Source organism: Procambarus clarkii, chromosome 29 (genome assembly GCF_040958095.1).
Source record: "Procambarus clarkii isolate CNS0578487 chromosome 29, FALCON_Pclarkii_2.0, whole genome shotgun sequence".
NCBI classification, from domain to species: Eukaryota; Metazoa; Arthropoda; class Malacostraca; order Decapoda; family Cambaridae; genus Procambarus; species Procambarus clarkii.
In genome coordinates this window covers 11,773,964-11,799,080 of record NC_091178.1, presented here as the reverse complement: position 1 = coordinate 11,799,080, position 25,117 = coordinate 11,773,964, and the positions used below count along the sequence as shown (strand labels likewise).

The following is a 25,117-nucleotide window of genomic DNA, read 5'->3' as shown; positions in this document are numbered from 1 at the left end:
CACATTGCTTTGAGAGTATGTGCGTGTGTGTGTGCGTGTGCGTGTGTGTGTGCGTGTGCGTGTGTGTGTGCGTACTTACCTAGTTGTGCTTGCGGGGTTGAGCTCTGGCTCTTCGGTCCCGCCTCTCAACCGTCAGTGTGTGTGTGTATTGGTTGTCGAGGCCTTTGGTTTGAGCGCATCGTGTTGTATCGAAGTTTAGAACGCGTGAGATAAATAGCAAACCCGAGTAGTCTCAAGCTTGCGAGATTAGGCCCGTTTATTCCTCCGAGACTCGCAGCATCTCAGGGTAACTATAGATTTACACGTCACAAGCTTCTCTCACACAAACACACACACACACGTAACAATCATATTAATATTACTCCGTTCAGAACAAACACATTGTAAGCCTGGTGCTCGGGGCCTGGAAACTTAAGCCAGCGCCGCGATGATTCTGACACAACCATTGGATATAAGAGACCCGCCAGCTTTCTCATAATTCGCTGCCCGTTATAACAATAGCAGTTATGTTTGTATTCCATTACGTGGCTCCTCCCAGGGGGGGCGTGGCCGCCGCCCGCCCCGCCCACCTCCCTGGTACCCACGCTCGCCGCCAGAGCACACTAGTCGACGCACATTTTTTTTTTCTCTAAGACGCTAACAGGCGTTTTGCTGCTAACTTATCCAAGCGTATTTTGAAGATAAATGCATTGATTCCTTGGTGGAAATTGACTCTAGTGTTAAAAATACCATGAAGAAATGACTGATGGAGCTTCAGTTATCAGTTTACGTGGAATAAAGCTGTATTCTCAGAGATAAGGAAAGATATTAATTGTGTAGGCGGAGTCAGCTTTGAGTTAACATCGCGGCAGCCAATGAGCGCGTAGATTTGCACCTGGCTGTCGGCTGGCCGACCAATGAGAAGCCGCCCCCGACAAGGCGATCCAGGCGGTAAGCTCCATGTGTTGATCATGTAGTCAACATCGTGTAAGTGTCAACATTACTATCTAGGCTTCCTGTTCGCCTTCCCTACGTGCTGATGGGAACTTCTGGGACGCGGTGCCCCGTGTGAGCAAACTGCGACGCTGTGTACGGCTAAAATATTGACTCTTGAGGAGATAGATCGCTTGTAGTGAGAGGAGGATGACGCGAGGAGCGCTGGCAGGGCCGAAGTAGCGCGGTGGCGGGGCTTGGCTGCTGCTGCTGCTGCTGCTGCTGCTACCCTGGCGGCTGGCCATGGTCATGATTCCCACGCCCTCCACCGTCATTCACACCTCCACGCGCCCCAAGTTGGGCTTTTCTATAGACAGCATCGTCGGGCGTGGGGGAGTAGACTCGAGGGCGTCGCCGCCCCCTTCCCCTGGCTCCCCTAGAGGGAGCCCGCCGCCCACCAGTCCGCTCGGGCATCTCCACGACCTGCACAAAACGCAAGTCCGGATACCCGAACCTATCCACCCGTTGATACCTACGTCTGTGCCTTCGTCGCTAGCCCACCACCATGCCGCCGCCATCCCGTCCCTACAGGCCCTGCCCGGCCTGCACATGCCGCAGGCGCTGCACCTGGCGGCGTTGCTGCCACCAGGCGCTGGGCACGGCCTGCACCACGCCGTGCCCCCCGTACTCTTGGGACAGATGCCGCACCTGGGAACGCCCTTACCCCCGGCGCCCGGACCCAGGGAGTTCCCGCTGTACCCGTGGCTCCTCTCCAGGCACTCCAGGCTCTTCGGCCACAGGTTCCCAGGTAAACCTCAGCACTTTTCTCACTGGCTCTCAACCTATCCCCCCAGCCCTCAGGCTCTCAATCTATCCCCTAGAGGCCTCACCGTATCCCCCCACAGCCCTCACCCTATCCCCCCACAGCCCTCACCCTATCCCCCCACAGCCCTCACAGCTGGAGCGTCACCCCTGGGTGTCCTGTTTGGTTAGCAGCAGTAGTAATACCATTGGTCATAGTATTATATTATAATTCTCTTTTTTTATAATTATATTTATTAATATTGGTATCTTTATCTTTAATATTTTTATTAATATTGTTATAATTAATATTGTTATAGAGGAGGTAATAAGGTGTGTGTGTCACCCTGGAGTCTGCCTCTGACGGTCCCGGAATTGAATATTATTATTCGTATAATTATTTTAATTGTTGGTGCTGTTGTTATTGACATTTTCTGCATCAGTTTAAAAGGGATCATAATAATAATAGTATTACTGTAATACTAATAATATTTATATTTTTCGTTATGTTTTGATAAGTGTGGTGAGAATTATTAGCATTATAATAATAATGCTAGTTTAAGTATTTAGTTAGTTTAATTATTTATTTTATTGGAATTACTATTATAATCATTGGCATTATTACTAACTATATAGTATTATCGTTTATTTGTGACTTATTATTATTATTTTTATTATTATTATTATTATTCTTTCACACTGGAGCGATATATCAATTAACATTTTGTACCATCATGGCTGAGTCGGTTGAGGCAGGTGTCTGGGAAGCACAAGAACGTTGATTCAAGTTATTCCATTACCTCAAAATTATTTTAATTATTATTATTAGTAGTAGTAGTAGTAATAATATTAGTAGTAGTAACAGTAGTAGTAGTATCAAAATTACAGTATAGAATAGTTTTGCCATACAAGGGATGGTTGGGTCCATACAGGTACTTGGGTAATGGTGTATGGAAGTGAAGGTGGTACACGAGGGTCGATATATATATATATATATATATATATATATATATATATATATATATATATATATATATATATATATATATATATATATACAGTACTGAAAGCAATGAGGCTAGTCTTTGTTGCTGTGAATTTGGTTTAATCATCATAGTTTTTATTACACAATGAAATCACATTAGCGTGATGTATCCATGAGGAAAGCAGTAGGAGTCACGAGAAGGATTCGAACCCACACACACTTAGTACGAAGGTAGAACTACTGAACCACACAGCCAGAGTGTAAGGGGGAAGGGGGGGATTGGATGAAGCCCCCCCCTGATTGGAAGACTCAGGGGGCCCCCTAGAGGAGTCAGTTAAATTCCAGTTTGCATTGCTGTTTGATCATGTTATGGTGCAGTGGTTTAGGTGGTGGGCTAAGGAGTACTAAGTGCGTGGGTTCGAATCCTTCTCATGACTACCACTGATTTTCTCATTATTATTATTATTATTATATTTTTATTATTATTAATATTTTAATATTTGTTATTATTTTCTTTTACATTATTATAGTTGTTTTTTATTGTTATTTTCTTCGTTAAATATATTATTATTATTATCATCAGTGTAGCATAATATTTAATGTTTTCTTACTGCTGTTGTTATTGGCTGTCAATATTATTAATATAATTATGTTTAAAGTTATTAACAGTGCAATAGCAGTTGTGATTGGGCAATTACTGCATAATTTATGATGATTGCCATTTCAAGACTGCATTGATTTTCTTAAAATTGCAGAGTTTTTGTAGGTTTTGCAGTTGGGCGCTAATATATTTGCCAGCTAATTGGTATTTAATGATCACAATCACACACACACACACACACACACATACATATATATATATATATATATATATATATATATATATATATATATATATATATATATATATATATATATATATATATATATATATGTCGTACCTAATAGCCAGAACGCACTTCTCAGCCTACTATTCAAGGCCCGATTTGCCTAATAAGCCAAGTTTTCATGAATTAATGTTTTTTCGTCTACCTAACCTACCTAACCTAACCTAACCTAGCTTTTTTTGGCTACCTAACCTAACCTTACCTATAAATATAGGTTAGGTTAGGTTAGGTAGGGTTGGTTAGGTTTGGTCATATATCTACGTTAATTTTAACTCCAATAAAAAAAAATTGACCTCATACATAGAGAAATGGGTTGCTTTATCATTTCATAAGAAAAAAATTATAGTAAATATATTAATTCAGGAAAACTTGGCTTATTAGGCAAATCGGGCCTTGAATAGTAGGCTGAGAAGTGAGTTCTGGCTACTAGGTACGACATATATATATATATATATATATATATATATATATTCAGGCTTGTTCGCATATATATATATATATATATATATATATATATATATATATATAATACATTATATATATATATATAATATATATATATATATATATATATATATTATATATATAATGTATTTGTCGTAGCAAGTATTAAGCACGACATATATACCACCATAAAAATGACACATATAAATAATACTAAAATAACCTGGCATACAACAATTATCCAATACATGCTACACTATACTGTATAATGAGCCAATAGAATACACACCATGTTGTATAACAATATTCAGGAGGCATACACAACTATATGGTAATTCGCTGATACAGTTCGCTGTGACTATTATCAACGGTTGTTCCAATGCGCGAGCGACAGACCGCTGGGCGATAGACCGTTGAGCAATAGACTGCTGACTAGTAGAGCACTGAGTGATGGAGCGCTGACTTCAATCTGGTGGGGGGGGGGGGGCTTCCAATGTATTGTACCGAATGTTGTGTTGTGTTAGGAATAGGGCCTAGTTGTGTTAGGGGCCTAGTTGTGTTAGGGGCCTAGTTGTGTTAGGGGCCTAGTTGTGTTAGGGGCCTAGTTGTGTTAGGGGCCTAGTTCGTGGCGGAAACGGGTTAAACCTATTTCCAGGTACAATACTGGAATTGGTTAGGACAAGTTCCAGAAACGATGGCACTGGAACCAGTTAGGTTATATATAGCTGTGTGTGTGTACTCACCTAGTTGTACTCAACTAGTTGTGTCTGCAGGATCGAGTATTGACTCTTGGACCCCGCCTTTCGAGCATCGGTTGTTTACAGCAATGACTCCTGTCTCATTTCCCTATCATACCTGATTTTACCTTTGTGTGTGTGTGTGTGTGCACGTGTACTCACCTAGTTGTGCCTGCGGGGGTTGAGCCCTGAATCTTTGGCCCCGCCTCACAACTGTCAATCAACTGAACCCCCCCCCCCCACACACTCAGGAAGCAGATCGTAGCAGCTGTCTAGCTCCCAGGTAGCTATTTACTGCTGGGTGAACAAGTGCATCAGGGTGAAAAAAAACTCTGCCCATTTTGTTTTCGCCTCCATGAGGATTGAACCCAGAATCTCAGGACTACGAATCCGAAGCGCTGTCCACTCGGCTGTCAGGCCCCTTTGTGCGTGCTTGTGTGTGTGTGTGTGTGTGTTTACAAATAGTAAATTCACACACGCACACAGGCCTCGTGACTGAGTGGTCTGCGCTCGATATACTCAAAGCTATAAACTAATTATTACAGGATATATACTCCAAGCCATATAACAATTCCCACATAGAATATACTCAGCGTCATATTGTCAGTGTCATACTACATAGGATATACTCCATGCCATACAATAATGTCCAAATATGATACCCTCCAAGGGGTATAATTATTACCGGTCTGGACATACCTTCTGACATGTGATGATGGTATGTGAGGATATCCAGTCCCTTCTCTCAATAACACTTACCTGTCGTGTATATACCATGACATGAAGCTGGGAGGCAAGTAAACACACTGTAAACTGAGGTGATGTACACTCATGACGTGGTCTACCTTGTTCCTCCACACGCTGTAACCACACGCTGTTATACACGCTGTTATACAGGCTGTTATACACGCTGTTATACAGGCTGTTATACATGCTCTTATACAGGCTGTTATACAGGCTGTTATACACCCTGTTATACACGCTCTTATACACGCTGTTATACACGCTCTTATACAGGCTGTTATATACGCTGTTATACAGGCTGTTATACACGCTGTTATACACGCTGTTATACAGGCTGTTATACATGCTCTTATACAGGCTGTTATACAGGCTGTTATACACCCTGTTATATACGCTGTTATACACGCTGTTATACACGCTCTTATACAGGCTGTTATACAGGCTGTTATACACGCTGTTATACAGGCTGTTATACAGGCTGTTATACATGCTCTTATACACGCTGTTATACACGCTCTTATACACGCTGTTATACAGGCTGTTATACACGCTGTTATACAGGCTGTTATACACGCTGTTATACAGGCTGTTATACAGGCTGTTATACACGCTCTTATACACGCTGTTATACAGGCTGTTATACACGCTGTTATACAGGCTGTTATACACGCTCTTATACACGCTGTTATACAGGCTGTTATACAGGCTGTTATACAGGCTGTTATACACACTCTTATACACTCTGTTATACAGGCTGTTATACAGGCTGTTATACACGCTGTTATACAGGCTGTTATACACGCTGTTATACAGGCTGTTATACACGCTCTTATACAGGCTGTTATACAGGCTGTTATACACCCTGTTATACACGCTCTTATACACGCTGTTATACAGTGGGGGCCAAACCCGTCCTGGCTCGAGGCATTCAGTAATACTGTACCAGAATATACAGTGATATACGGTAATAATGTTGCAGGAATATACTGTGTCATACAGCAATAATTTAATCATTTGTTCAAGTGTGTCGTGTCGATTTGACTCGATTTATACTGTCATGTAAAACGTTTATATTTTGTATTTCTTTTTTTTTGTTTTCCAGTATTTTTCAAGATTTTACGGATATTCAATTTGCCATCCAGTTATATGCTAGATAGCCACATTATAAAAATACATTTATTTATTTATTTATTTATTTATTTATTTATTTATTTATTTATTTATTTATTTATATATATATATATACAAGAAGGTACATTGGGTTTGTGAGAATACATTGGATAGTACAGTATTTACACTCTTGTGAAGCCACTAGTACGCGCAGAGTTTCGGGCAGGTCCTTAATCTAGCAGATAATTTTAAGTAGGTAATTTCTATCAGAATTGATAAATGATAAAGATACATTGCAAGAGAAAAATGAGATGAGAGAGCTTAGTAAGTACATTAAAGCACATTGTTATATTAAACATCTGGAAATTTGCCGATGATACACAAATCGGTGGAGTAATAAACTCGGAAGAAGACTTTTATTATTAATTATTTATTTTTAATTAATATAAATTTAATTTAATATAAATTATTTTATTTTATTAATACATACACTGTCACTTTAAGTCAATTTCAATAGGGGTTTTGAAATGGTCAAAAGATTGGCAGATGCAGTTTAATGCTGATAAATGTAAAGTTCTGAGGCTAGGTAATGATGATAGAGTTAGAAGATACGAGCTATATGGTGTTGAGATTGCGAAGTCGGATTGCGAAAGGGAGTTATGATTAATAAGAATTTAAAACCAAAAGATCAATGCATGAATGTTCGTAATAAGGCAAATAGGACACTGGGATTTATTAATCGAAGTATTAGAAACAACCCACCAAACACACACCGAAACTACGACGTTGGTACAACGTTCGAACAAGTTTTAACACCTCCTAACCAGTTATAACAACCAATATAGCAAGTTGTAACAACGTTCTAATATGTCATAAACACGTTAAGCCAAGATGTAACAACTTTATTACAAGTTGTAACAAGCGGAAAATAGAGACAGTTTCGGTTTGTGTTTCCAGGGAAGACACCTGGTGTGGTTCTTCAGCTATATCTTGCTCTGGTTAGGCCCCATTTAGATTATGCAGTTCAGTTTTGGTCGCCGTACTATAAAATAGATATATTCACTTGAACGTGTTCAACGTAGAATGACAAAGTTAATTCCCCAAATTAGAAACCTGTCATATGAAGAGAGATTAACAAAGCTTAAATTGCATTCACTGGAAAGGCGAAGAGTTAGGGATGACATGATAGATGTTTACAAGTGGATGAATGGACATAACAAAGGGGATATTGATAGGGTATTAAAAGTATCAACACAAGACAGACCATGAAACAATCACGGTCTCACCTGTGGACTCTTATAGCCACGGTCTCACCTGTGGACTCCTATAGCCACGGTCTCACCTGTGGACTCCTATAGCCACGGTCTCACCTGTGGACTCCTATAGCCACGGTCTCACCTGTGGACTCCTATAGCCACGGTCTCACCTGTGGACTCCTATAGCCACGGTCTCACCTGTGGACTCCTATAGCCACGGTCTCACCTGTGGACTCCTATAGCCACGGTCTCACCTGTGGACTCCTATAGCCACGGTCTCACCTGTGGACTCCTATAGCCACGGTCTCACCTGTGGACTCCTATAGCCACGGTCTCACCTCTGGACTCCTACAACAAAATAGATCGAACTAGCAAAATTGACAGTAGCCATTGCTGCGACAAACACACACACACACACACACACACACACACACACACACACACACACACACACACACACACACACACACACACACACACACACACACACACACACACACACACACAATGGGGGCCTCGTAGCCTGGTGGATAGCGCGCAGGACTCGTAATTCTGTGGTGCGGGTTCGATTCCCGCACGAGGCAGAAACAAATGGGCAAAGTTTCTTTCACCCTAAGTGCCCTTGTTACCTAGCAGTAAATAGGTACCTGGGAGTTAGTCAGCTGTCACGGGCTGCTTCCTGGTGTGTGTGTGTGTGTGTGGGGTGTGGGAAAAAAAAAAGTAGTTAGTAAACAGTTGATTGACAGTTGAGAGGCGGGCCGAAAGAGCAAAGCTCAACCCCCGCAAAAACACAACTAGTAAACACACACACAGAAATTAGGTGAGTACACTGTCATGTCACATTCCCTGCATTCTTATTCTCAGTTAAACCCGCAGGAGACACATCGTTCTCATTTTGTTAAGAGTTCTCAGTATAATCAGTGTTAGTTACATCAACTCCCGGTAGGATACCACTGCACACGGAAGCAAATTTATATTTATCTGAGTTCTTTCGGCATGTAGAGATCTATGGAAATTAAATTTCTGAACAAAAAACTAGTCAGAAGAAGAAACACTTAAGGAAACTATTTATTTTAACATCAAAAGGCAAGCATTAGTTAGGTACAAAATACTATATCAAACGAGTGTGGACTACGGTACGGTACAGACCACGAAACCCTGTACGGTACAGACCACGAAACCATGTACGGTACAGACCACGAAACCCTGTACGGTACAGACCACGAAACCCTGTACGGTACAGACCACGAAACCATGTACGGTACAGACCACGAAACCATGTACGGTACAGACCACGAAACCATGTACGGTACATACTTCAGCTATATCTTGCTGCCCGAAACGCTGCGCGTACTAGTGGCTTTACAAGAATGTAAATACTGTACTATCCAATGTATTCTCACAAACCCAATGTACCTTCTTGTATATATATAAATAAATAAATAAATAAATACTGTAACCATGTACGGTACAGGCTCTAATCCCAAGGAGAGAACGACTAACCCACAGACTGCCACTTGGCTACTCATATGTCAGAAAGATTAGTATCAACAGAACAAAAGGAGAAGAAAGTACATATAGTATATTGAGGATGATAACATGAACATTGCCTCAACCACTACCTACTCAACTGTGATGAATTTCAGCAGGACTTAACTATCATCAGACTATCGCTGGCAGATTGCAGCTTAAGATCTGTTTCATAACACATGATTTACTCTACTAACACTGACTCTCATGAAATAAAATAGCCAAATAAATAGAAAACTGTGGAAATAACGATGTTGGTGTTCTTGTGAAGTATAGACTAACAGGGAAGACGGGATTCCTTACGGCCACTTCCCATCGTGGAGCTCCTGGGAAGGTTTAACTCTGAGACTCACCGGTATAGCTCCTTTCAGAGTCATTGTGAGGATCCTGGTAAGGTTGGTAGGGACTTGATATGGGGCCCCCCATATTCTACAGGCCCAAGTTCAATCCTCAGTGTTCACAGTGAATTAAATGCTTTCACTGCAATATTTATTGTTGCAATTTATAAGACGTGGACGGAAAGGTGGATGAATAGCAGATACCGTCATGGTTCTTCATGGAAGGTTAAGGATTGAGATTGAGTAGCAGTTAGCTACTTTTTAAGTGTTTTTTTTTAGCATTCTTGCCTGCTCGGTATACGACAGTCTCGTATTTTACAGGTCCGAGTTTGATACTGATATGCGCCAAGTGAATTAAATATAATGACCTCCAATATTGTGAATTGCAGTTTATATGGCGATGATGAGGTTGCCAGTGTTCTTGCTCTTGTAGTAAATGATCAAATATATTTATTATTCTCAGGAGAATTTGACAGGGTGGACAAAGACAAACTGTTTAGCATGAGTGGGACACGAACAAGGGGACACAGGTGGACACTTAGTACCCAAATGAGCCACAGAGACATTAGAAAGATTTTTTTCAGTGTCAGAGTAGTTAGTAAATGGAATGCACTAGGAAGTAATGTGGTGGAGGCTGACTCCATACACAGTTTCAAATGTAGATATGATAGAGCCCAGTAGGCTCAGGAACCTGTACAAGAGATTGACAGTTGAGAGGCGGGACCAAAGAGACAAAGCTCAACCCCCGTAAGCCAAATAGATGAATAGGCGAAATAGGTTATCTTGAGATGATTTCGGGGCTTTTAGTGTCCCCGCGGCCCGGTCCTCGACCAGGCCTCCACCCCCAGGAAGCAGCCCGTGACAGCTGACTAACACCCAGGTACCTATTTACTGCTAGGTAACAGGGGCATAGGGTGAAAGAAACTTGGCCCATTTGTTTCTGCCTCGTGCGGGAATCGAACCCGCACCGCAGAATTACGAGTCCTGCGCGCTATCCACCAGGCTACGAGGCCCCTTGAGTACACACAACGAAGTCCTCACAACATCAGCCCAACAACATTACAAAATTACAACTCTAGAAAACCCCAAAAACACCACAACAGAACTACACCATGAGAACATAAAACAAAAAATCTCCAATACAGAAACACTACAAAACTACAGCAACATTGCAACTTAGCAACACAAACAACACAGTTACATAGCAAGGTAACAAATAAATAAAATAAACTCCTTAACACAATACCCAAACAGAGCCCCCCCCCCCCAACCCCCCAAAAATCAAAATAAACCCCACAACAAAATCTACAACACCACACTTAAGTTAATAAAAGTTAACACAACAATAACAACTTAGTTACAGATTAACAAAATCATCTTCACAGTAAATCCAGAGCAAAACAACATACATTATAATCAAGTGATAAAGGTGATAAAGGAACAGTTAAAGGAGTTTCTTACTTTAAGTTTTATTTTTGGTTCCTGAACCATTACTACACACAGGGAGGAAAGGGGGTAAGACAGGTTTGGGGAGAGAATGATATTACTTAATTCTCAGGGAAGCTGAGAACACCCTATGTCTGGCTAGGAGAAATTTTTATGATGCTTGAATGCTCTTATACTTCTGAGAGCCTCTGTCTATCAAGCCTTAAAAACTGAGAGCACTTGGTTCTGCCTTATAATCAAAAGGTTGTGACAGTTTCCAATACTGGAGAAAATGAATGACAGTCTTGACTCGGTTGAAGACACACAACATCAGATGAGGGACACAACATATCAGATGAGGGACACAACATATCAGATGAAGACACACAACACATCAGATGAAGACACACAACACATCAGATGAAGACACACAACACATCAGATGAAGACACACAACACATCAGATGAAGACACACAACACATCAGATGAAGACACACAACACATCAGATGAAGACACACAACACATCAGATGAAGACACACAACACATCAGATGAAGACACATAACACATCAGATGAGGGACACAACACATCAGATGTCACTTCTTACCTAACCCAGGCCAGCCAGACTTTATCACAAGGAGAAGTTTTTCACAGGGAATAAATGTCAGACAGAACTCCCACTGAAACAGATCTATTTACTATGTCACATCCACACTCATCAGATTGGTTCAGCCTCCCTAACCCTACAGCTACAAGCCACTGGCTTACTCTCAAAGTCACCTGGCTTTCCTCCTGACATGCATTACAATAACACATATGATCTAAGTCACTGGGTTATGCACAAGCCGCTGGAATGTTGACAATTGTCTGACACTCCTTGTTTCAACCAAGGACACCAGGACACCTGAGACCCTGAGGGGTCTCAGGTACACCCAGGGACACCAGCCCTTGGGTGTAGCTAAGGCCGTGACTGTGTTTCTTCAATGAAGCTTCCGGATCTCTCTCTCTCTCTCTCTCTCTCTCTCTCTCTCTCTCTCTCTCTCTCTCTCTCTCTCTCTCTCTCTCTCTCTCTCTCTCTCTCTCTCTCTCTCTCTCTCTCTCGTGGTCGCCTAAGGAATAATTTGCATTTGTCACGTGGCTGATGCCTTCAAAAAATGTATCCGCTGGTGTCTGACAAGACTATGGATTATCACCTGGAACGGTCAATTATGATCTATATGATCCTATCCGTCAATTAGTGACTCAAGACTTGACCCCTTTCCATGTGTGAACTGTCAGGCTTTCTCCAGATCCTCAACTCTGCCTTCCATACATATAATATAGATGAAACAAACATATGTTTCGTACTTGTAGACTAGATGAAAAACTATGCCCAAAAAGCACCACGAGTGTTGCCGGGGGATAGTTGGTCATGGAGCTCGTGTGTGTGGCAACATATGAGCTCCAGGACCAACAAACACTTATTTAAAGGCAATCGATGGTGGAGTGGTATCAGTACTGTGATAGCCAGTGGGGCCCTGACCTCACAGGTTCGAATACAGCCAGGATCATAGAGCTTTTGTAAGCTCTATGATCTATATATATATATATATATATATATATATATATATATATATATATATATATATATATATATATATATATATATATATATATATATATATATATATATATTGTTTGTAATAATTTATGACATTAAACAACGCAACACAATATCAACACATATTGAACACAACCTGGTTGATACCTGGTTGATACCTGGTTGATGGGGTTCTGGGAGTTCTTCTACTCCCCAAGCCCGGCCCGAGGCCAGGCTTGACTTGTGAGAGTTTGGTCCACTAGGCTGTTGCTTGGAGCGGCCCGCAGGCCCTACAACACCAAAACACCACCTCACAACACCACACTATCACACCCACCATCACGTTATCACACCCACTACTGCCCCACTACTCCACAAGTGGCAAACACATGGCTGCTGGAATTCAATCCCAAAACGTTTTTAAGGCAATCTACACAACATATAATAGATCTAGGCTAGAATATGAAGCATGGTATCCATGCCCCTGTGAAGCATCAAGCTAAAATGGAAAAAGTACAAAGGTTTACAACAAGATTGGTGCCAGAGCTAAGAGGGTTAAGCTATGAGGACAGGCTAGTGGAATTAAATTTCACAATCATAGAGGATAGAAGAATTGGGGACATGATCACAACATACAAGGCACTAAGGAGGATAGACTAGAAGGATGATAGAAGGATGTCCAAGGACATCCTTCTTAAACTGAGAGAAAGTAGGACAAGAAGACACACATGGAAGCTGCAAACGAGAGATAAAAGAGTCATAGAAATATAAGGAAATGCTCTTACCCTGTTCAGGGGAAACAACAACTGTTGTGGACTGAAAGAAGTTGTGAAAGCCACCTCCATCCACAACTCTGAAGTCAGATTCAACAAAGAATTCAAACGTCACAATAGTTAAATAATAAAGCACCAGGTACAACAAGGTTACTCTACAATATAGAGGCTACTCTATATAGGCTACTCTATAATATACAATTGAGAGCTAGAGCTCACTGCCCCGTAGACTGTGATAGGTGAGTACAACACCCGCCGGGTCCCCCCTCCCCCCCCCTCTCCCCCGGGTGTCGCTTCCTGTACATTTATTAGTCAGCAATAATCCGTTTACACGAACGTAATCACCCGACAAATGCAATAAATTGGGAGAGTGAGTAAATGTGTGTGTGTGTGTGTGTGTGTGTGTGTGTGTGTGTGTGTGTGTGTGTGTGTGTGTGTGTGTGTATTCACCTATTTGTGCTTGCGGGGGGTTGAGCTCTGCTCTTTCGGCCCGCCTCTCAACTGTCAATCAATCAACTGTTACTAACTACTAACTATTTTTTCCCCTCCTCCACACACACACACACACACACACACACACACACACACACACACACACACACACACACACACACACACACACACACACACACACACACACACACACACGCACACATACACACACACACACACACACACACGCGCGCGCGCGAAGCAGCCCGTAGCAGCTGTCTAACTCCCAGGTACCTATTTACTGCTAGGTAACAGATGCATCAGGGTTAAGGATACTCTGCCCATCTGTCTCCGCCGGCTGCAGGGATCGAACCCCCGGTCCCTAGGTCCACGAGTCTAGAGTGTTGTCCATTTGGCCACCCAGCCCCCATGTGTGTGTGTGCGTGTGTGTGTGTGTGTGTGTGTGTGTGTGTGTGTGTGTGTGTACTCACCTATACTCACCTATATGTGCTTGCAGGATCGAGCATTGACTCTTGGATCCCGCCTTTCTAGCTATCGGTTGTTTACAGCAATGACTCCTGTCCCATTTCCCTATCATACCTAGTTTTAAAAGTATGAATAGTATTTGCTTCCACAACCTGTTCCCCAAGTGCATTCCATTTTTCTACTACTCTCACGCTAAAAGAAAACTTCCTAACATCTCTGTGACTCATCTGAGTTTCCAGTTTCCACCCATGTCCCCTCGTTCTGTTATTATTACGTGTGAACATTTCATCTATTTCCACTTTGTCAATTCCCCTGAGTATTTTATATGTCCCTATCATATCTCCTCTCTCCCTTCTTTTCTCTAGTGTCGTAAGGTTCAGTTCCTTCAGCCGCTCTTCATATCCCATCCCTCGTAGCTCTGGGACAAGCCTCGTCGCAAACCTCTGAACCTTCTCCAGTTTCTTTATGTGTTTCTTCAGGTGGGGGCTCCATGATGGCGCGGCATACTCTAAGACGGGCATACTCGCGGCATACGGCGCGGCATACTCATACTGTGTGTGTGTGTGTGTGTGTGTGTGTGTGTGTGTGTGTGTGTGTGTGTGTGTGTGTGTGTGTGTGTGTGTGTGTGTGTGTATGTGTGTGTATGTGTGTGATTCACCCACAGTTAAATACTCTCTATTCACTTAATTCAAAGTTTCTTGATTATGTCCACCTGTTTACTCTTCATTGAGACTGCTTGTATCGTTGACTTGTTGGGATGTTATTAAGTGGCCTGTGAAGTCTCACTTGACCGAAGGATAGGAGATAAACTAAGCGTGTGTTCTACTCTCCTTTCGAGATGAGTATTGTGGTCCTGATGGGGGTCACAAATCCTATGACTTTTTGTTTAAATTGAGATATTGACCTCGATGTTTCGATCCCATAGGATTTATCAACCAATCTCTCTGACTTATATGAAGTCAGAGAGATTACAGTTTCCGTTACGTTCTCTCGTTCCGTCACCATCTATTGATAAACGATCCATCTATGTTCACTTAAAAGGTGTCTCTGATTACCTTGTATGTTGTGATCAGGTCTACTCTTATCATTTTGTTTTCCACTTCTGTGAGGTTCGTGAGTGTTAAACTGTCTTTGAGTACTACAGTAGTTCACTTAGTTCACTTGTGGCCAATTGTTGTACTTTGTAAATTTATTGTCTTTGTTGCTCTTGTTGAGATACGAGTTCCTGATGGGTCTTCTTATGTGTGCCTGTTCTTATGTGTGCCTGTTCTTATGTGTGTCTGTTCTTATGTGTGTCTGTTCTTATGTGTGTCTGTTCTTATGTGTGCCTGTTCTTATGTGTGCCTGTTCTTATGTGTGCCTGTTCTTATGTGTGTCTGTTCTTATGTGTGTCTGTTCTTATGTGTGCCTGTTCTTATGTGTGCCTGTTCTTATGTGTGTCTGTTCTTATGTGTGTCTGTTCTTATGTGTGCCTGTTCTTATGTGTGCCTGTTCTTATGTGTGCCTGTTCTTATGTGTGCCTGTTCTTATGTGTGTCTGTTCTTATGTGTGCCTGTTCTTATGTGTGCCTGTTCTTATGTGTGCTTGTTCTTATGTGTGCCTGTTCTTATGTGTGCCTGTTCTTATGTGTGTCTGTTCCTATGTGTGCCTGTTCTTATGTGTGCCTGTTCTTATGTGTGTCTGTTCTTATGTGTGTCTGTTCTTATGTGTGCCTGTTCTTATGTGTGCCTGTTCTTATGTGTGCCTGTTCTTATGTGTGCCTGTTCTTATGTGTGTCTGTTCTTATGTGTGCCTGTTCTTATGTGTGCCTGTTCTTATGTGTGCCTGTTCTTATGTGTGCCTGTTCTTATGTGTGTCTGTTCTTATGTGTGCCTGTTCTTATGTGTGCCTGTTCTTATGTGTGTCTGTTCTTATGTGTGCCTGTTCTTATGTGTGTCTGTTCTTATGTGTGCCTGTTCTTATGTGTGCCTGTTCTTATGTGTGCCTGTTCTTATGTGTGCCTGTTCTTATGTGTGTCTGTTCTTATGTGTGCTTGTTCTTATGTGTGCCTGTTCTTATGTGTGTCTGTTCTTATGTGTGCCTGTTCTTATGTGTGCCTGTTTTTATGTGTGCCTGTTCTTATGTGTGCCTGTTCCTATGTGTGCCTGTTCTTATGTGTGCTTGTTCTTATGTGTGCTTGTTCTTATGTGTGCCTGTTCTTATGTGTGCCTGTTCTATGTGTGTCTGTTCTTATGTGTGCCTGTTCTATGTGTGTCTGTTCTTATGTGTGCCTGTTCTTATGTGTTCTCTGGCCTTGTTATGATGTCCATCCCTGTCTTCTTTTATACTTAATACTCTAGTGTTTTTTGTTCTCAACCTCATTACCTTGCATTTCTTGGGGTTGAATTCCAATAGCCCCATTTTGAGCCATTTTTATAATTCAAGTTCTCATGAAGTAGCACATTTTGCTGTCGTCATCTCTCCATATATCCTTATTATTGTTGACATTTGCAAACGGCTAAATGGAGTTATGTTTCCTCTTGACGGTTATACCCGTGTGTGCTCTAGAAGTGAGCCCCATGAATAAATTCACAAGGACCGTGACGAGGATTCGAACCTACGTCCGAGATCATCCCAGACGCTGCTCCCTTAACCGACTGAGCTACGACATGGTAAAAAGAGTTGCAATCAGAAGTTCTACTGCCCTTACTTGTTCATTGATGCATCACGTTATTTGTGATTTCTGTGTGTAGTGAGCCCCATAGTGTGCTCTAGAAGGGAGGCCTATAGTGTGCTCTAAAAGTGAGCCCCATAGTGTGCTCTAGAAGTGAGCCCCATAGAACCCTCCGTGTTCCTATATGTTGGTATTTCCTGTACTGCGACAACTTTTCGTTCAGGTATAATGTTGTTTGTTCATTCCTGCCTGCATCTTCCAGGGAGTACATTAGTTTTCTTTCTGGGAGGAGGGGTGGTGTCAAAGCCTTTTCGGCAGTCTAAGAATATGCAGCCCATCAGACGGTTCCTTTGCCTTGTGAATGTAGTCAGACTATCGTTAGACTAAGGGCTGTCATAAGACGAAAGGGCTATCGTAAGACTAAGGGCTATCGTAAGACTAGACTCGTCCAAAATTGATGAACGTGTCTTTGAGACAGCTACTCCCATGGATACTTTCATCAATTTTAACGTATTGTACATCAAACAAATTTTGTTCATAAATGTACAATTATTACAATTTATTACAATTTACAATTGTAATATTATTAAAAAAAATTTGTGTATAGTAAGCATAGGTTGTGTTAGGTCTTTAGGTTCCGATGACACTTATTTGTATTTGCAGTACGAACGTGGAGCATTTATAGAGGGGGGGTAATGCGAACATAGAAAGAGAGCAAAACGATGTTCTAAAACAGTTCGAACGTCATCAGCTATGAATCTTGTGTAAAGTGGTTTTGATACATGAACAGCGGGTTTGGCGGCTGGATTAACCAGTATTTGGCCTTTATTTATGAGGACAGACTGTTGAGAACAGACTGATGACCAGACCTCACACTAGAAAGTGAAGGGACGACGACGTTTCGGTCCGTCCTGGACCATTCTCAAGTCGACTGTGACAGACTGCCAATAGGTCAGTCAGATAGACTTCACCTTACCCCTGAACCCGAGCTGGGGCCCCTGTTACACAGTCTGTCCTCTCCCAGTGCTCAGCTTATCTGTCATACAAATAGTCTCCACCACCTTTGTAAGGTGTCAAGGATCTTGGTCTGCTGATTACATTAACAACCTCTCTTGCCTTATGGCTGTGTGTCCGTTGGAGGATCCTTGTTTTGGTCCTTCACATGTGTGTGTATCTCCTCGTTCCGGTTCCTATCATGTGTCTTTGTGTCATCAAAAGATGTCATGACATCTTTTTTGCTAATTGAAAATCACCTGCATGGGGAGCTGCTACAGCTCTAAGTCGGGCAGTGTCATTGGTGTGGAACGCTGATTCTTCCCATGTGTCTTGTTCTTGTCCCTTACATGTGTCTTCGTTCTTATCCCTCCCATGTGTCCCATGTTCCGGTTCCTCCCATGTGTTTCCTCGTGACGTTTCCTTCCTCATCGATCCCACTGTGTGGTGTAGATACTGTGGTTGTACCACAGATTCGTCTCCTTGGGTGATTTGAGATGCAGCTCCTTTAATCTACTATCTGGATAATTAGGTGATACGCAGTCAACATGAACATTTTCGTTATGTGTTCATCAAAATGAAAGTTAGAACTGGACACGGGACTGAATGACTCTTTGTCCAGTTTCCTGAAGACTGTCTTGGCATATTCACTCTTATGTACATCACTGTTGTATTTTTGGTTTGTTTCCGTTTCTGTGGGTCTCAGGATGTTTCATGTGATGTCTTGTCAAAAGAATGTCTTGTCAAATGTCAAAAGAAGTGACATTTGAGTCCCTTCTTTTGGCCCTTTTGGCCCAGGAGTCATTTCTTTTGACCCTTTTAAGTTGTTTCCATGTCACGTAATATCCTGTGTTCGATCGTCTTTCCTCAGCACCTATCTCCCATGATCTTGCCCTTGCAAGGATTGAACTCTAGCAGTCACCTCTTGACCATTAATACAGTTTACACAAGTCATCCTTCAATTAAGTCACCCATTGCTCTAGTCTTGTTCGTCAGTTTCACAGCGTTTGTGGACATGGACCTGAACGAACCAAGTCTCCTCGGGGACCTCGATCGTTCACATACATCAAGAATATGATGGGTCCAAGTACCGAGTCTTGTGGGGTTCCAGCAGTCACTTGTGGCGTGAAGTCTGTGTGCTCCACAAGTACACATGGAGGGTACAACTAGCCTAAGGTACTCTATCCCTTTGAGGTGTATTTTATGATCTCAATAAACATATTTGAACTTGAACAACAACACGGAAAGAGTAGCTTCTTGAGGTTATCTTGAGATGATTTCGGGGCTTTAGTGTCCCCGCGGCCCGGTCCTCGACCAGGCCTCCACCCCCAGGAAGCAGCCCGTGACAGCTGACTAACACCCAGGTACCTATTTTACTGCTAGGTAACAGGGGCATAGGGTGAAAGAAACTCTGCCCGTTGTTTCTCGCCGGTGCCTGGGATGGAACCCAGGACCACAGAATCACAAGTCCAGTGTGCTGTCCGCTCGGCCGACCGGCTCCCAAAGCTTGCTAGAGCAAGCTTGCTCTATGAATGATTTAGTTGCTAACGGGACACTTTTTTTGTGTAAGAAAACTTATATTTTAGTAAAGTGAGCCATAGTGATCATGATATTAATGTACTTTTCTGGTCACTTAAATTATACGAAAAAAAAAAAAACTGGAACAGGGCTTCTGAGGCCAGTCTGGGGAGCTCATTGGTTTACCTTTCAACAGGATATAAATATCATCTTCCATATTGACTCAAATATTTGTAAATCTGACGGAGGATGTTTACATTCTTCCCTCTAGTAATCGATTGTGATTCTACTTCTTCTACTCCTCCTCCTCACTTCTACTTCTACCTTGGGGTAGAAGCCCTGAGCGAGCACCGGGTGTAGGAGGTAGGGGACACTTGACGTCTCACTGGTGGTAAGGGGCGAGCGTGATAGAGGGAGGGGCTAGCGTGATAGTGGGAGGGGTTAGCGTGATAGAGGGAAGGGCTAGCGTGATAGAGGGAAGGGCTAGCGTGATAGTGGGAGGGGTTAGCGTGATAGAGGGAAGGGCTAGCGTGATAGAGGGAGGGGCTAGCGTGATAGAGGGAAGGGCTAGCGTGATAGAGGGAAGGGCTAGCGTGATAGAGGGAGGGGCGAGCGTGATAGAGGGAGGGGCTAGCGTGATAGAGGGAAGGGCTAGCGTGATAGAGGGAGGGGCTAGCGTGATAAAAGGAAGGGCTAGCGTGATAGAGGGAGGGGCTAGCGTGATAGAGGGAAGGGCTAGCGTGATAGAGGGAGGGGCTAGCGTGATAGAGGGAAGGGCTAGCGTGATAGAGGGAGGGGCTAGCGTGATAGAGGGAAGGGCTAGCGTGATAGAGGGAGGGGCTAGCGTGATAGAGGGAAGGGCAAGTGTGATAGAGGGAAAATGAAGTGACGATGCTAGTGTGAGTGTGACACACACACACACACACACACACACACACACACACACACACACACACACACACACACACACACACACACACACACACACACACACACACACACACACACACACACACACTCCACACAAACACACACAGTGTTTCATGGTGTTCACAACATATATTATAACCAAACACCAGGAGACACACTAACGCTGCCCCTCTGTTGTTGGTAACACTGTGTTAACCCCCAGACCTAACACCTTCGGCTTACACCACTGCTCTACACTTTCCTAATACCTTCAGCACCTACCAGCTCCTTAACCAATACTTCCAGCACCCCCACAACACCTGCAACACCCCACAACACTTCCACAACACCTCCAACACCCCACAACACCTCCAACACCCCACAACACGTGCCACAACACCCCACAACACGTGCCACAACACCCCACAACACGTGCCACAACACCCCACAACACGCGCCACAACACCACCAACACCCCACAACACCCCCACAACACCTCCAACACCCCACAACACCCCACAACACCACCAACACCCCACAACACCTCCAACGCGCCACAACACCCCCACAACACCCCACAACACCTCCAACACTCCCACAACACCCCCAGCACCCCACAACACGCCCCACAACACCTCCAACACCCCCACAACACTCCCACAACACCCCCAACACCCCACAACACCTCCAGCACCCCACAACACACCCCACAACACCTCCAACACCCCCACAACACTCCCACAACACTCCCCACAACACCTTCAGCACCCCACAACACCCACAACACTCCCACAACACTCCCACAACACTCCCCACAACACCTTCAGCACCCCACAACACCCACAACACCCCCAACACCTCCAGCACCCCACAACACACCCCACAACACCTCCAACACCCCCACAACACCCACAACACTCCCACAACACTCCCACAACACTCCCCACAACACCTTCAGCACCCCACAACACCCACAACACCCCCAACACTCCCACAACACCCCACAACACGCCCCACAACACCTCCAACACACTCCACAACACCTCCAACCCAACAGCACTCGCACCACCACGTGAGCTCATCAGGAACTTGATTTATCGCCACATGCTGGCGAGGTTTTACAACGTCGGGGCGTCATGTGCGTTATTGTGCGGGAGATCGTAAACCTAGAGAAGGCGGCGAGGCGAACTCCAGCGTCAACCTCTCTCCCTCTCTCCCTCCATCCCTCCATCTCTCTCTCCATCATCACCTCCTTCCTTTCCGCCCCCCCAATATCCCCTCCCATTATCCTTCTATGTTGCCTTCTCACGCCGTACGTAAATATATATATCCCTGCGTCTACGAGAGGAGATACTGAGGCACTGTACCATGATTCTTCGGAGCTTGACGACCGTCGCTCTCTGGCGTCGGCATGTCGCACCCCGTCGCTGGAAGTCTGATACCGTCGCTGGAAGTCTGATACCGTCGCTGGAAGTCTGAGACCGTCGCTGGAAGTCTGAGACCGTCGCTGGAAGTCTGATACCGTCGCTGGAAGTCTGATACCGTCGCTGGAAGTCTGAGACCGTCGCTGGAAGTCTGATACCGTCGCTGGAAGTCTGATACCGTCGCTGGAAGTCTAACACCGCCGCTGGATGTCTGACACCGCCGCTGGAAGTCTGACACCGCCGCTGGAAGTCTGACACCGGCGCTGGAAGTCTGACACGGACGCTGGAAGTCTGACACCACCACTGGAAGTCTAACACCGCCGCTGGAAGTCTGACATCGCCGCTCTAAGTCTAACACCGTTGCTGGAAGTCTGACATCGGCGCTGGAAGTCTAATACCGCGGCTGGAAGTCTGAAACCGTTGCTGGAAGTCTAACACCGCCGCTGGAAGTCTAACACCGTCGCTGGAAGTCTAACACCGTCGCTAGAAGTCTGACACCACCGCTGGAAGTCTGACACCACCACTGGAAGTCTAACACCACCGCTGGAAGTCTGACACCACCGCTGGAAGTCTAACACCGCCGCTGGAAGTCTAACACCGCGGCTGGAAGTCTAACACCGCCGCTGGAAGTCTAACATCGCTGCTGGAAGTCTAACACCGCTGCTGGAAGTCTCAACACCGCCGCTGGAAGTCTAACACCGCTGCTGGAAGTCTCACACCGCCGCTGGAAGTCTAACACCGCTGTTGGAAGTCTGACACTGCCGCTGGAAGTCTAAGACCGCTGCTGGAAGTCTAACACCGCTGCTGGAAGTCTCAACACCGCTGTTGGAAGTCTGACACTGCCGCTGGAAGTCAAACACCGCCGCTGGAAGTCTGACACCACCGCTGGAAGTCTGACACCACCACTGGAAGTATAACACCACCGCTGGAAGTCTAACACCACCGCTGGAAGTCTGACACCACCACTGGAAGTCTAACACCACCGCTGGAAGTCTGATACCACCGCTGAAAGTCTAACACCACCACTGGAAGTCTAACACCGCTGCTGGAAATCTAACACCGCTGCTGGAAGTCTCACACCGCCGCTGGAAGTCTAACACCGCTGTTGGAAGTCTGACACTGCCGCTGGAAGTCTAACACCGCTGCTGGAAGTCTAACACCGCTGCTGGAAGTCTCAACACCGCTGTTGGAAATCTGACACCACCGCTGGAAGTCTGACACTGCCGCTGGAAGTCTAACACCGCCGCTGGAAGTCTGACACCACCGCTGGAAGTCTGACACCACCACTGGAAGTATAACACCACCGCTGGAAGTCTGATACCACCGCTGGAAGTCTGACACCACCACTGGAAGTCTAACACCGCCGCTGGAAGTCTAACACCGCCGCTGGAAGTCTAACATCACCGCTGGAAGTCTAACACCGCCGCTGGAAGACTAACATCGCCGCTGGTAGTCTAACATCACCGCTGGAAGTCTAACACCGCCGCTGGAAATCTAACACCGCCGCCGGAAGTCTGACACCACCGCTGGAAGTCTCACACCACCACTGGAAGTCTAACACAGCCGCTGGAAATCTAACACCGCCGCTGGAAGTCTCACACCGCTGCTGGAAGTCTAACATCACCGCTGGAAGTCTCATATCACCGCTGGAAGTTGCACATCACCGCTGGAAGTCTGACACCGCCGCTGGAAGTCTGACACTGCCGCTGGAAGTCTGACACCACCGCTGGAAGTCTGACACCGCCGCTGGAAGTCTGACACCGCCGCTGGAAGACTGACTTCGCCGCTGGAAGTCTGACATTGCCGCTGGAAGTCTTAATACCGCCGCTGGAAGTCTAACATCGCCGCTGGAAGTCTGACACCACCACTGGAAGTATAACACCGCCGCTGGAAGTCTAACACCGCCGCTGGAAGTCTAACATCACCGCTGGAAGTCTAACACCGCCGCTGGAAGTCTAACATCGCCGCTGGTAGTCTAACATCACCGCTGGAAGTCTAACACCGCCGCTGGAAATCTAACACCGCCGCCGGAAGTCTGACACCACCGCTGGAAGTCTGACACCACCACTGGAAGTCTAACACCGCCGCTGGAAATCTAACACCGCCGCTGGAAGTCTCACACCGCTGCTGGAAGTCTAACATCACCGCTGGAAGTCTCATATCACCGCTGGAAGTTACACATCACCGCTGGAAGTCTGACACCGCCGCTGGAAGTCTGACACTGCCGCTGGAAGTCTGACACCACCGCTGGAAGTCTGACACCGCCGCTGGAAGTCTGACACCGCCGCTGGAAGACTGACTTCGCCGCTGGAAGTCTGACATTGCCGCTGGAAGTCTTAACACCGCCGCTGGAAGTCTAACATCGCCGCTGGAAGTCTAACATCGCCGCTGGAAGTCTAACACCGCTGCTGGAAGTCTGACACCGCCGCTGGAAGTCTCATATCTCCGCTGGAAGTCTCATATCACCGCTGGAAGTCTAACATCACCGGTGAAAGTCTCATATCACCGCTGGAAGTCTAACACCGCCATTGCAAGTCTCACACCGCCGATGGAAGTCTAACACCGCCGCTGGAAGTCTAACACCGCCATTGCAAGTCTCACACCGCCGCTGGAAGTCTAACACCGCCGCTGGAAGTCTAACATCGCCATTGCAAGTCTAACACTGCCGCTGGAAGTCTAACACCGTCGCTGGAAGTCTAACACCGCCGCTGGAAGTCTAACACCGCCGCTGGAAGTCTAACATCGCCATTGCAAGTCTAACACCGCCGCTGGAAGTCTAACACCGCCGCTAGAAGTCTAACATCGCCATTGCAAGTCTAACACCGCCGCTGGAAGTCTAACACCGTCACTGGAAGTCTAACACCACCGCTGGAAGTCTAACACCGTCGCTGGAAATCTAACACCGCCGCTGGAAGTCTCACACCGCCGCTGGAAGTCTAACACCGTCACTGGAAGTCTAACACCACCGCTGGAAGTCTAACACCGTCGCTGGAAATCTAACACCACCGCTGGAAGTCTAACACCGCCGCTGGAAGTCTAACACCGCCGCTGGAAGTCTAACACCGCCGCTGGAAATCTCACACCACCGCTGGAAGTCTAACACCGCCGCTGGAAGTCTAACACCGCCGCTGGAAATCTCACACCACCGCTAGAAGTCTAACACCGCCGCTGGAAGTCTA

General features: G+C 45.1%; 1 protein-coding gene across 1 annotated transcript in view; it reads left to right on the top strand.

Annotated features, from left to right (window-relative positions):
* The first annotated feature begins 417 nt into the window (after window positions 1-417).
* LOC123765069 (homeotic protein empty spiracles) overlaps window positions 418-25,117 on the top strand; it is a 107,357-nt gene continuing 82,657 nt past the window's right edge. The window contains exon 1 of the mRNA XM_045753494.2: window positions 418-1,720. Within this exon, the coding sequence (XP_045609450.1) occupies window positions 1,216-1,720 (505 nt within the window). The 5' untranslated portion in view covers window positions 418-1,215. The remainder of the gene's footprint in view (window positions 1,721-25,117) is intronic.